We start from the raw sequence: 13656 nt of genomic DNA on the forward strand, positions 1-13656 counted from the left end.
CTGTGTAGTTTTGCTTCCTATACATTTGTCTCCTATCCAACTCCACAAATAGCCTTTTACTGCCTTGAGGTCTTCTCAAAACAAAGTGTTGAGGTAGGAGTCAATCCTAAATGGATGTTACTCTGTGAGTAATGTCTTTAAGAAATTGAATTAACCTGTTTTTACAACGTACAGCTTAGAAAAGTAAAGAAGTTCCCTCTTAGAGAACCAGCATTGGTTCACAGTCCTCTGTCTCTTCCAGGTATTTAGTGTCCGAAAAGAAACTTAACTTGATGGGGAGATGCTGCCTTGGAGAGTCCTTGTGTTAGGAACATGTTAAAGAACTTACACATGCTGTACCAGACAGTATTTAAGCAGAACAGCTTGTGTGTTCAGTGACCTGTGGGCACAGTTACAGTGCTATGCACCATTGCAGGGTTTTTGAAGCTGCTCTAAGAGGGATGCAGCTGGTTTCTGTCTCCCCTCTTCTCTTCTCATAGTCCTAGGAAAGTTGCAAGTAGGAATAGCCCAAAAAGTCAGGTCTAAGATTTTCCAAACTTCCCATCAAGGAAGCCCAAGTAAATACTTTGCTCAAATTAGAGTATACAAAATTGCTTTCAATAATTGCAGGCAGGACTCAATGGCAGAGGCATTTTTAATCCTAATACATTAGACAGTGAACTGAAGGATGGAATTATCACTCAAATATAACAACATATTCAAGCAACAGCCACAAAGAACCATAAAAATCCCAAAAGATCCCTGAAGTGAAAAAAAATATCACAAAGCAGGTCACTATAAAGCAATCCAGCAGAAACTGAAGAAAGTCTAACATGAAATTCCCCTGAGAAAAATCAGGATGCAAAGTATTTACTTGGACTTCCTTGAAAAGTGAATTTTTTGCTATTTCATGATCATTTGGGAGGGAAACTTCCAGGATTACTGAAAGAAGGATGGAGCTCAAGGGATGAAAGTAGAGCAGGGAGTGAAAGAAGGTTATTGAGGCGTAGAGTAAGAAAACATCATTGTTATCAGAATGGGTTCTTTTTTCTTTTTTTTTTCATTTTTTCCTTGCTTTGACTAGTTGTGCGAAGAGTACAAGTGATGTTCAGCAGAGTCTAATTTATGGAACCAATGTTAATCTAATCCAATGTAAAAGCAACATTTATGTTAAAAACATATTTTGGTCTAGTAAAAGCAGAAGCATACAGGTCAAGTAAAATTTCCCTCCCTTCATTTTCTTCATATCTGATGACTGCTAAGGTGCTTTATCTTGTGTGCATAAAATGAAGTGCTAAATTCTTACTTGCAGCGTCAGTGCTGCAGGCAGTGCTGAACTACACAGAAGTGCTTGGGGGGACGGTCTTTGTCCCCAGAGGTGGGACAGGTTTGTTGGCAGATGGTTCCGTTCACGGGTCCTCATTCCCAAACCGTAGACTTTGCTTCCCCTCCCTGAGCAAGGATCAGGGAGGCTGCTTGCTAGTGAATCAGTTGAGAGATTTGGCATGAGATATACGGGTTAGTGTTTAATTGCTACAGGATTTAAAGAAATAGATTCTATTGAATATAGTGAAATCTGTGCAAGACCCAGAGTTTGGGTTTATGTGAAGGAAATGGTGATTTCTTGGGGATATTTTAAGATTGTGGCATTTATGTTTATAAACACAATCAATGACTGGCTCTCAAGAATGGTCTTGAGAAATCTATGTGCAGTGTAGAGGATAGTGGTAGGCTAGATGACATCAGAGAGCATCATTAGCTCCCTGTTGAAATATTGTTGCTTTCTTGTGTGTTTCTTTCTGATGATTGTTTTCCTATTTTCTTATTTAAAAAGGATATAGGTGTATATCCCTTGTACAAAGCTGCTTTGCAAAAGGGGTGGCAGATTGTTGTTTTGCTCCTTGCACTGAACATGAGCAAACTAACTTATTCTGTTGTGCTTTAGAGCTGCTTTTCAAGGCCTCCCTGACACTGGAATGAGGAGCTGTGTCAATTATTTTTATCTACCGTTGCTAACAGGAAGATCTCTGGTTAATTTTGTGGTTTTAAGAAGACTTACTGTTTTGTTTCCTTTATCTTTTTAGTCAGGACAATCCTCCACTGTGATTGAAAACATACATACCATTATTGCTGCAGCTGCTGTGAAGTTCAGCTCTGATCAGCTGAATCATTTATTTGTTCTTATCCAAAAGGTAAAATTTAACATAGATTTTTCTATGTTGGCATGACAATTGATGAGAAATACTCGTGCATCCGTGCCCTTTAGCTATAAAATAGCACTATGCTATTTTGGGGGGTCTTGCGGTTTTTTATTTTGTTTTAACCCAAATGGCTGGTCTGGTGTTGTGCTGCTAATTGACTTAAAGTATATATATCCACTGCTAAGGCACTTAAAGTGAGATTTTTATGATTATATCTAGCCTTTTGTAGCGCATATTTGACTAACAGTTGAACAAATGAATATTGTAACCTCCAGTTACAAAAATGAGAAAATATGTATGATAGAAACATTGTTTTGTTTGTACAGCAGTAAAAGAATTATAAATTATATTTTCTTGTACACTTGAGTCTTAAGAGTGACAGTTCTTGCTGTTGTAATAGCAAATGTTATTTCTTTGCTGTACAGAGCTGGGAGACAGAGAGTGACAGAGTGCGCCAGAAGCTGCTGAGCCTGATAGGACGCATTGGTCGAGAAGCTCGGGTAGAGACAACCACTGGAAAGGTATGTGAACGTGAAACAAGATCACCTTTTTTTCCTAGATAAAACATAGGGTTTCGTGTCTTGGCATTTACTAGGTGCTGACTGAGCTTGTTTTCTTCCTCCAGGTTCTGGAGGTGCTTTGGGACCTGGCTCATCTTCCAACCTTACCTTGTAGCCTGATTCAGCAGGCCTTAGAGGAACATCTGACAATCCTCAGTGATGCCTATGCAGTGAAAGAGGCAATCAAAAGGAGCTACATCATCAAATGCATAGAGGATATTAAGAGGGTTGGCTGGTTTATCTTTCTCAAAGTCAAAAATTATCTAGTCTTGATGTTGCCCTTTTTTTTTCCTCCAAGATGCACAAATTGCACGTCCCATCTGTAAGTTCTTACCTTGGGGAGTCCACGAGAGGGGTAGGCTATGTGTGAGCCAGTTTGTTGACCATGAGACTCTTAGTAAGTCTCTTGCCTTTGTTTTAAACAAATTTTCAGCCCAAGGAGTGATCAGTTTATTGGAAACTACCAGGATGGACCCAAGGTTAGAATTTGCAAATGGAAACACTGTAAAGGTATGTCAGTGTTTTAACTGTCCCTTTCATGAGAGCCTAGATTGTTTTTCTTAGAGTAAAGCATGTGTTCTGGCATGGCCATTAAGTGAGTCTCAGAATGCAAATTGTTATTGAAATCGTAGTAATTTTGTATTTTCTTAAAATACTTGTACTCGTTCATCTAACAAGAACTTCTTTTTGCAGCTGCCTGGGCTAAGATGTTTCCTGGCAGCAGTAGGCATGCATGGCCTAAAAGGCTGCCCAAACTCTGTGCTGCACTGTTCACATAGCAGACTTTTTTCCTAGAGGTCTCCAGGAATGCTTCTGTCTTCTTTTCGTAGTCTTAAACAAGCCTGTAAAGAAAAAGGCTTGTACTTTTATTTATTTATTTTATTGTAAATGAGGCTTTGTCTGTCCTGCGACATCTGGAAAGGACTTTAGTTGTTTAGAGGTCACTGTACATTGCCTTCTTGATATTGAGCACTGTTTTGTTTTGTATGTTTAGAGCTACGCGTTTCAAGCTTTGGATTCTCAATATCTTTAGAATTTGCTGTTTCTTCCTTCTGTTCTTTTCAGCTTTCCTGTCCTTGCGTTCAGTTTAGTAACATTCTGGCAGGGGCCTTAACAGCAGGGAACGCTAAAGGAAAGTTGTAACTAACTGCAGGCTGGAAGGGACTGTGGTAAACATAAAACAGATTTTTAAAAATGTATCACTTATTTGTTTGCATTAGGGGAAATAAAAGTATAGTCTGGGAGGGAATGCTACATTAAGGCATCACTTAAATACCCCTCAAATGAGGGAGTTGTCAGTATGCCTGAAGTTACTTTAGTTCTTGCTGAGTGAGTAGGTGGCACTGATTGCCATCAATATTTAAAGCAAACATCACTTCTGTGGGGGGAGAAAAATAAATAATTTTAAAAAACCCTCAGTTCTGGTTTGTGTGGTCAAACTTTACAGAAAATGAAGCCTTCCAGAAAAGTGATGAGCATTTCTTACAATGAGGTAGGCGGGTGCTCTGTAATTTGCAGGACCTTTTCAATGTGCGGCTTAAATATCCTTTGCTTCCTGTCACAGGGCTCCTTGCAGCCCCAATCACAAATTCCTTCTCTTTTAATTCTCTGTAGTACTCCAGGCTCTTCCTTTCATCATTTCTGCTCTAGCAATAAGTGCCCCCCTTTGACCATATTTGCCCTTTCATACCCTGACAGATGCCCTTTGAACTTCCACTGGGTCTGCGTAATTGAGTAAGGTGGTGGTTATCATCTTGCTGCTGTAACCAAGTTTTTACTTTCTTTCCCCCCCTCCCTCCCCCACTTAATTTGCATGCCTTCTAGCAAGGAGGTGGCACTTTGGGCTAATAATAAGGATAGCAGTATCCTATATGTGTGTCGAAGGGAAGGAGGGCACCCTCGAAGCACTTGGAAAGGGACCAGGAACAAGTAACTGAAGCCTTCTGAAGTGATGATTGGTGTTTTGAAATGGGGCATTAAGAGAAATCATTTAGGCATCTAGGAGTCTAACAGGTTTTTAATCCATTGTTGAGCATGTACATAGGTATAATTGTTCTTACTTTTCTTACTACTAGTCGTCCCAGCACAATAATCCTCAGTTTGTGTGGGTGGTGCCAGCTCTGCGTCAGCTCCATGAAATCACACGATCGTTTATTAAGCAGACTTACCAAAAGCAAGACAAGGTAAGAACATGTGCTGAGTTGTTCTTGAAAGCCTAATGCCTCTAAGGCTTCTGCTTCTTGAGAGTGTAGAAGTTTGTGTCTGTAGAAGCAAAAGGAAAAGGAAGTGTAGGAATCACAGCATAGTGATAGAGCATAAACAAAATCCTAGAGGAGAAGTGTATGTGTGCTGTCTGTTTACGTGTGTATAATCTCTGCTTGATGTGTTTGGATTGGCTTTTTTAATTTTTAGTTTATTGTAGAATTATTAGCCAAGCAAGTCTTGGTTAAGAAATTATGATAGCTAATGTTTAGACCAGCTGGTTCATAATTGAACTTGAAGTTGTTATTTGGCAGCAATGCTTGGAAAATGCACTAAAATAGCTGCAAGCCGTGTGTGTTATACTGTAGCTAAGTGGAGGTATGGGACTTGGTTTTGCAATCTGCAGTATGCATGCTTCAGCAGTGCTGAAAACAGCAATATCAAAGGACACGGGGCATTGGAAGGTTACAGCTTGATCTGGTGAGGAGGGAGCATTCCCCCTTCTCATAAAAGAGACTTATGTAGAAGAGCAGAATTCTGTGTGCGTGTGTGCACCTGGTTCTGTATTTTCCTATAACCTCTTTTTTTCTTTTTCTTTTTTGACAAGAGCATTATTCAAGACTTAAAGAAAAATTTTGAGATAGTGAAATTGGTGACAGGAAGCCTAATATCATGCCATCGTTTGGCTGCATCTGTGGCTGGTCCAGGAGGACTTGTTGGAGCGACATTAGTGGATGGCCGATACACTTACCGGGAGGTATTGAATCCTGAATATTTTCCTGCTTTTGTTTTTTGAAAGCATGGTGTTGTTTTATCACTGAGCAAGTTGCAAAAGATTGTGTTGATCCATTTTTGGAATTCATTGGCAGGTATGTTCCCTCAGCTCAACAATCAGGTTTTATTTATGGCTCTGATATTTATCTGTTAAGCTTACTATAGCCTTGTTACAATTTTATGGAATAGTGATGGCCAAACAGTCCCACAAGTTTCCTAGCAGGATCTTTAATTGTTTGAAAGCTACATCCTTCTGCCCCAGGACCTCCCATCTCCAGCTGTGTATATTTTAGCTTCTCCATGAGCCTGAGTTTGATTGCACTGTATAGATTATATCTTTGAATTTGATACTGAAACAGATTTGCTAGTTAGGAGGTGGAAGATGCTTTCACAGATAGCTTGTAATAATTTGTTATGGAGTTTTGGATTTTGTTACACAAGTGGTGTCTTTAGGAACTACTTACTGTCAAATAATATCAGTGAAGTAACAGAAAATCCAAGGTGAATTGAGTATGTCCCTTTAAAAAGATAACCAAAAAAAGTCATGCTGAAAACATATAAAATAGAAATAAAGCTCTCCGTAAAATCATTTTTTGATTCTCCAAGTTTTGCAAAGTGTGTTGTTACTGTACAATAAAAAGTTTCCCAAAACTGGAGGAAAAATGAAACTGTACTTTGAATATTGAAAATTCTTGTTTTAGAAAGAAAAGCCTTGAACTTAACGGTTTTTTCCTTCTTTTTCAGTATTTGGAAGCACATCTAAAATTTCTGGCATTTTTTCTGCAAGAAGCCACCCTTTATTTGGGCTGGAATCGTGCCAGGGAGATCTGGGAATGCCTTGTAACTGGCCAGGATGTTTGCGAGTTAGATCGAGAGGTAAGAAAAACTTAAATACCTAGTCTTGTGTTTGGGGAGTGGAACTTAATGGATCCTTAATAGCTTGTGTACTTGCTGAAGAAACATGATAAAGCATATTGTTCATGTAAAAACATGAGCAACAAAGTAATGATGGTTTATGTGCTTTGTGTAAATCAGTGGAACTGCTGTTACATGTTTGCTTATGGTTAGGATTCTCTTTTGACCGTAAACTTGACTGGAAGAGGAATGTTGGCCAGGAGATGAGTTGCTTGTTTATTGATGCTCATTAGAGGACCAACACCTGAAAGTCTGCGCAGTTGCATGAGAAATGTGCAGTGTTATTTGGGTAAAAGATAACTATCAAGATACCCTAATATTACAATGCAGCATATATAATGTGTATGATTACTGTATGAGTCTCTGAACCTCCTGCTGCGGATAAAAATCCTTGTGTCTGTCTCACTATTCTTGCTATAGTACCTGACATAGTTTTATGCAGCATTGTCAAATATTTGCAATGACCTTGGGTTAAAGACTTCTGCTTTTCATTCACAGATGTGCTTTGAGTGGTTTACAAAAGGACAGCATGATCTAGAGAGTGATGTGCAACAGCAGCTGTTCAAGGAGAAAATTCTTAAACTGGAGTCATATGAAATTACTATGAATGGTAGGAAAAAGATTTTGGTAAACAGATTTTTGATTGAATTATCAGGAACTTGCTTTTTAAGCCTTCAAATTAAATGTCCAAACAGTTGTGGAGATCAATATCATTATAAAGGGGTCTTTTTCTGTCGTTCTGAATTTCCAGTAGTTCTAAAGGGAAAAGGCAATCTTTGTATTTTTTAAAAAGCATAGAAATTAAGGTTAAATTTTAAAAAACTGCACTTTTTTATTTACAGGTTTTAGTTTATTTAAAACTTTCTTTGAAAATGTGAACCTGTGTGACCATCGACTAAAGAGGCAAGGAACTCAGCTGGTGAGTGTTCTGCAAATTCATTTTTGTATACTACCCATGGCATATTGGGCAGGGGAGAAGACAAGGGTTCTTTAGCAGCTGTTTGATTTTGTCATGTTTGTATTGATACACAGATGGTCCTTGTAGCATTGACATTGTTAAATTCTAAAGTTAAAGTTCCTGAGTTGTGGGAGAAAATTTGCCACCGGTTGCTGGAAGTTACTATGTAGCTTCTAAAAATTCTCAGATGGAATGAGTGAGCTCATTTTTTATTAAGGAAAATATTCTATACCATTTTTAATTCTTCTTCTCTCCGAAAGATTAATGTCTTATTTCAGTCATTTCTAGCTCTGTGATCCTTGACTATTTTTCTCAAATTGAGAGTTTTATGTTAAGTACTTTTCCAGACTATTCCAAAAATAATTTTCCAAAGTCATTGACTTACAGAGAGTTAATTTACTTCAAATGCGTACTTCTTTCCAAGTATCATAACAGGTTTTGTGGGAGATTATTTTTGATTGGTTACCACTTGGACTTTCCAGAAGTAATTCCATCCCTGATTTAAATTTCTTCATGCTCTTGAATTTTGTAATTCTTCAGTTCAATTTGAGCATTCTTCGGAACTTGTAAGCAAACATTTTGTTTCCAGTGTAAATAGGTAACCTTGCACTTATTGATTTCAGTTTTCACCACGTCAAAACTTAACAGCGTGTTGGAAAAGACAGTTTTTAAGATCAGGTCCAATGGTACTTTTCTAGCAGATGGAACACAATTCGTCCCCATGTTTGAATGCATTTTGCAAGTTAGAAACCCAGTTGCATTTTATTCTCGTTCCTTCTTGCACAGAGTGTAGAAAAACTGGAATTAATAGGAATGGATTTCATTTGGAAGATAGCAATGGAGTCACCTGATGAAGAAATTGCCAATGAAGCTATACAATTGATAATAAATTACAGCTATATTAATCTAACTCCTAGACTGAAAAAGGTAAGCATTTATTAGAATGTGAGGGTGCTTTAACAGCTGGAGATTCACTCCCTGATAAACTGATAGAGCCCAGACTATAATGCTTTTTAACAGTGACTCCAATGACATTTTTTTAAAGTTCTGATTATTTTTTTCCTTCATATCTTCAGGATTCAGTATCACTGCACAAGAAATTCATTGCAGATTGTTACACGCGATTAGAGGTAAAGGACAAATTTTAATTGTTCTTATGTCTTCATCCTTTTCCGGCTTTGTATTGTAGCTTTAGGGTAATTAATTGTGATAATTCTATTTAAAGAAAATTTTATTTCCACAAGTACTCCTTGTTCTCTTAGCTCTCCAGAACATAATAATCATCAGTATAAACCAGCACTTATACTCTTCTTTATATTCTAGGCAGCCAGTTCAGCACTTGGCGGTCCAACATTAACGCACGCTGTTACAAGAGCTACAAAAATGCTTACAGCAACTGCTATGCCTACAGTAGCAACATCAGTTCAGTCTCCTTACAGGCAAGTTTGTCTTTAAAAGAATAAATATGGCAGTGAATGTTTACTACAAGCTACTTAACTAATGATTTTGAATGATAATTAAAACTGTTCTGAGACTGTGTTAGCTGAAAGCTTTGTGTTCTATGTTCCCTTCTCAGTATTGGTGTATGTTCTAGAAACCTCTCATTTTAAATATTCCAATAAAATGTAATTTGAGTTCCAAAAAAATTCTGACAAAACCAGCATGGCAAACGAGACTGAAAGCCAGAATGCTGAAGTCATCTATGTTTTAGGGGATAGCTTAGGCAAGATGTGGGAGGCAATAGGATTTTTTTTAATAAGGGAGAAAAGGAGCACTTTCCATCCTTCTGCTGTACTTATGTGTACTTAAGTGTGGGTGGCTTAAATACGAGCAGAGTTGGGTCGTGTAGAAATGTGAAGGTTCTTCTGAAGCTCAGTATGACTTAAGAAAACTTCTTAATCTGTTTTGTTAGTTAAGTTCAGTATAACCTCAAGACCCTTAAGGACCAGCTGTGTATTTGAAAACAGTTAATTCGTGATAGTTACCTGTTGTCACAGAGATTAATTTTCAATGACAAGTTACTCTTGTTTTGGGTGCTTATCCCTAGGTCAACTAAACTTGTAATAATTGAGAGACTATTGCTGTTGGCAGAGCGTTACGTGATAACTATAGAGGTAAGATATGTCATTTCTTAGTAGATGAGACTAAGAACATAATTTCTAGTAATATTAAAACAGTAAAAGCTACTTAAGCCTGTGCAGCTGTAGCAGGTTTATTACATGCTATCATAAAACTGGTTTTGTTTTCAAGCACTGTATTCATCATTGTCCTTCTCTTCCCGTAGGACCTTTATTCTGTTCCTCGAACTATTCTACCTCATGGTGCCTCTTTCCATGGACATCTTTTAACACTTAATGTTACATATGAGTCTACCAAAGATACCTTCACCATAGAGGTATGTGTACACAGGTTGTGTCATACACTTATAACCCTCTGTAGAGGAGCAGGAAAACCTTAATAGAAGATTTCCCTCTTCTAGGATTTACTGCTCAGATTGACTAAACAAGTGTTATTTAACTTTACAGGCTCATAGCAATGAAACCGTAGGGAGCGTCAGGTGGAAGATAGCAAAGATGTTGAATTCTCCTGTTGATAATATACAGATATTTGCCAACGACAGCCTGGTACGTTTACTACAAAGTGCTCTCATTCTTTGAGTTTTGACTGTCTTCTCCAGAGTTAAGTGACCTTTTTTTCTTTCTTTCTCTTTTCTTTTTTTTTTCTTTTTTCCTTGTAGCTAACTGTAAATAAAGATCAGAAACTGCTCCATCAGTTGGGATTCTCTGATGAACAAGTGCTTACAGTAAAAACATCAGGAAGCGGGACTCCATCAGGAAGCTCTGCAGATTCCTCAACAAGTTCCAGCAACAGCAGCAGCGTCTTTAATTCATCCTATGCAATGGAACAGGTGCAAAATAATAGCCTGAAACCTATCCTTGTGTTTTTGTTTGTTTGTTTGCATGTTTTTGAAAAGAAGCCACAGCTGTGGTCAGAAAGGTAGAGCAAGCCGAGTCAGAAGCCGTTCACATCAGCTTGAGTAACTAATTGTGAGCAGCCCTGGTTTGCTTTCAAACTGTGATGAAAGCAAAGCATTTTAAAATACTATTGCCTTAAGCACATAGATTTTATTTAAAAACTGCATATAGTTGTCTAGGGTTACCTTCTTAGTACTTATTAATGTCTACAGCATCTTCCATTAAATCTTGAAACAAACAGGATTCATTTGATTTAATTTTGAGATCTTATATTTGGAGGGGAGGTGGGGAAGTTCCTCTAACAAACCTGAAGTGTGAGAATTCAAGAAGTATCAGCTGGCATGTTCAAACCACTCCTGGTCTGCTTTGTGCATGAACTCTAAATAAATGGCTTCATAACTATGTCATTAAGAGAAAATGGATCAATGGTAAAATTCAGATGTTGCCTCAGTCTAGAAGGTAAATGAGATATCAGTGGGTGTCCCTGCTTGAGCAGGGGGGTTGGAATAGATGGTTTCTACAGGTCTCTTCCAACCCTAACCATTCTGTGATTCTGTGGGCCATGTTAGTATCCAGGTCAATTGCTTCAGTTAAGGCTCCTGTTAAATAACTTGAGGGAGAAAAAAAATATCTTTGTATTTCTGCTTATTCCTTAGGAAAAATCCCTCCCTGGAGTAGTCATGGCTCTCGTGTGCAATGTGTTTGATATGCTTTACCAGCTTGCCAATCTAGAGGAGCCAAGGTAAACAAGCTAAACAGTTATTAAATATTGAAAAGTGCTGGTGCTGGGATGTTCTAGTAGTTCCTGATTTTACTGTGTTTATGAGCACAGCTAGCCATTGTGCACCCGAGGAAGCTGTAATTTGCACAACTTCTGGTAACTTTTCAGGATAACGCTGCGAGTGAGGAAGCTGCTTCTCTTGATTCCCACTGACCCAGCTATTCAGGAGGCCCTTGATCAGCTTGATTCCCTGGGAAGGAAGGTATGGATTAAACAATAACTAATCTTGGTGACCTTAACAAAAAAGATTTTACTATGGGATTGCTTAAATTCTCTTTAAGATAATAATCTCTGAAGGATTGGAAATTCTGCTGCAAAATAATGCTTATCTTAAGGATTAATGACTTACAAGCAGTTGGAGGCTAGAGGGTTATTACAAGGATTATGAGAGATGTATTGCCAATTAAAATGAAATGCAAAGTTCTAAGATGATTTCTTCTTTAACGCATTTGTCCTAGAAAACACTGTTGTCAGAATCAACTTCTCAGTCTTCAAAATCCCCATCCTTGTCTTCAAAACACCAGCATCAGCCCAGTGCTAGTTCCATACTAGAAAGTCTTTTCAGATCTTTTGCCCCAGGCATGTCCACCTTCAGAGTCCTCTACAATTTAGAAGTAAGTAAACAAATTTGTCACTCTCTGCTTGCAGGAATTTTTGTGTTTGTTTGTTTTTGATTGGGTTATATTTGTGGCAGTGGTGGTGGGTTTTTTATCTTTAGGACTGATACCTAACTAGTTGAAAGTTTCTTGCAGGGAGCCTCGAGCCTCTGGAGATCATTATAGAAAACACAGAGTATTTTTGTCATATCGTGGTCTGCTTTTCTTTTTCATGTCAGAAATACCACACAGTGTGAGAAGAAAAATGAGTTTAAAAAAAAATAAAATAAAAAAAAGACTTTTTTAAAAGAGGTGAGGGGTTTTTTTAAGTGTTTAGCCAATGTCATCAAGAAAACTGGGCAGTTTATAGTTCTGTTAGCAGATCTCACTACTTATAAGGACTCATTACAGATATGACTTGAACAATTTAAAGTTGAAGGACTGGTTACCAGCAGCTTCAGAAATAATGGACCAAGTCACTTGTGTCTAACACTGTGTGCACCAGTGTTGCTGAAGGACTTTCCTACTGGTTTTCTTTTGGCATTGTATATAGTCTGGTATTAGAGTTCTTCATTTTTCTACACTCAGCAATCATATTGCAGCAATATTTGAGGATTCCTCCCTTTTTCTGTCCAGCCATAATGAAAGATAATTGATTATAACTGTAAAATATGTTCACAAGTTCCATTTGAAAAAAAAAAAGGGGCAAGTAGTTTAGCATATCACAGCAAAGCTATCTTGTTCATTCGGCAGGTTTTGTTACACTAGATGAGATGGTTATCTTTTGCTTCTGTGCCAGAGAAAATAAAGCAAGTAATCAGTTGCTTGCTTTCCTGGAGCAAAAGTAAATTGGGCTAGAGGTGTAGATGACATGAGTGGACTTGTTCCTCAAGTCCATTCAAATACATTAGAAGATAAGGTCTCTGAGCAAAATATAATGTTGTATTTTATCCTTCTGTGTTGGTAATCTCTTGAAAGTATGAGATGCAGACTGGCATATTAGGCTTTCTGAAAAACATATACAGAAAACTTGCAGATTATATGAAAGAGATACAAATTGGAACATAATTTTCATCCTGCACTGTGATAATAAAGTTGTACAGCTAGAGCTCTGTACCCATTCTTTGGACCGTGAGTCTGAAAAAAGATGTGGTTTGTTTTCTGATGTGCCTTTGGCTATATATGCCAAAGAGACTTTTCAAAAACGTAGATAACTTTAATTTTACCATCAAATTTAATTAAAAAAAAAAGTGATTACAGACATACATGATATCTAACCCCCAAGGGCTACAGATTCCTGTGTGGCTGTTTCTGGCTGCAATTGCACTGTGTGAAATTTAGTGCTGACTTAAAAGCAGAGGAGCAATACAGGGCCACAGAATTGCCTGGACTAGTGTTAGAGGAGGAAAAAAACATTGGCCATGTTTCAGAGCACACTTAAAATTCATGAGTTAAGATGCAGTAGGATGTTTACAGGGGCTGTAACTGTCAACTGAAAATCTGGAAGGGAAGAGGATTTGAGCTGTTAAGCAACACATTCTGAGCCCAAAGATACATTTCATGTGCTAGTGTATATACCTTATCCCTTCCCTTAATGCATAAGCAACAATAAGGAAGAAAATGTCCTTTGATACTGAACACATATCTGTAATAGCCTTTTTTTATTCTGAATATTTTTAATACAATTTCTATTTACTGATTAGAGCTTCACAGTG

The 13656-nt window shown here is 37.8% G+C and overlaps 1 protein-coding gene across 3 annotated transcripts in view; it reads left to right on the forward strand.

Annotated features, from left to right (window-relative positions):
* The window catches only part of USP24 (ubiquitin specific peptidase 24), a 61124-nt gene that overhangs the window by 21356 nt on the left and 26112 nt on the right, over window positions 1-13656 (forward strand). For 2 of the 3 annotated variants that reach the window (XM_088522429.1, XM_088522428.1), the window contains exons 13-30: window positions 2064-2171; window positions 2606-2701; window positions 2806-2967; window positions 4816-4923; window positions 5550-5699; window positions 6461-6592; window positions 7130-7241; window positions 7474-7550; window positions 8376-8516; window positions 8666-8719; window positions 8913-9028; window positions 9637-9703; window positions 9874-9984; window positions 10115-10213; window positions 10327-10497; window positions 11221-11306; window positions 11454-11547; window positions 11804-11959. In XM_088522429.1, the coding sequence (XP_088378555.1) occupies window positions 2064-2171; window positions 2606-2701; window positions 2806-2967; window positions 4816-4923; window positions 5550-5699; window positions 6461-6592; window positions 7130-7241; window positions 7474-7550; window positions 8376-8516; window positions 8666-8719; window positions 8913-9028; window positions 9637-9703; window positions 9874-9984; window positions 10115-10213; window positions 10327-10497; window positions 11221-11306; window positions 11454-11547; window positions 11804-11959 (2040 nt within the window). Of the gene's footprint in view, window positions 1-2063; window positions 2172-2605; window positions 2702-2805; window positions 2968-4187; window positions 4233-4815; window positions 4924-5549; window positions 5700-6460; window positions 6593-7129; window positions 7242-7473; window positions 7551-8375; window positions 8517-8665; window positions 8720-8912; window positions 9029-9636; window positions 9704-9873; window positions 9985-10114; window positions 10214-10326; window positions 10498-11220; window positions 11307-11453; window positions 11548-11803; window positions 11960-13656 lie in introns of all 3 variants that reach the window. The other variant, XM_088522430.1, reaches the window with a different exon arrangement.

Source organism: Tinamus guttatus, unplaced genomic scaffold (assembly GCF_059628265.1).
Source record: "Tinamus guttatus ecotype Peru unplaced genomic scaffold, ASM5962826v1 Tinamus_guttatus_pri_ptg000153l, whole genome shotgun sequence".
Classification (NCBI taxonomy): domain Eukaryota; kingdom Metazoa; phylum Chordata; class Aves; order Tinamiformes; family Tinamidae; genus Tinamus; species Tinamus guttatus.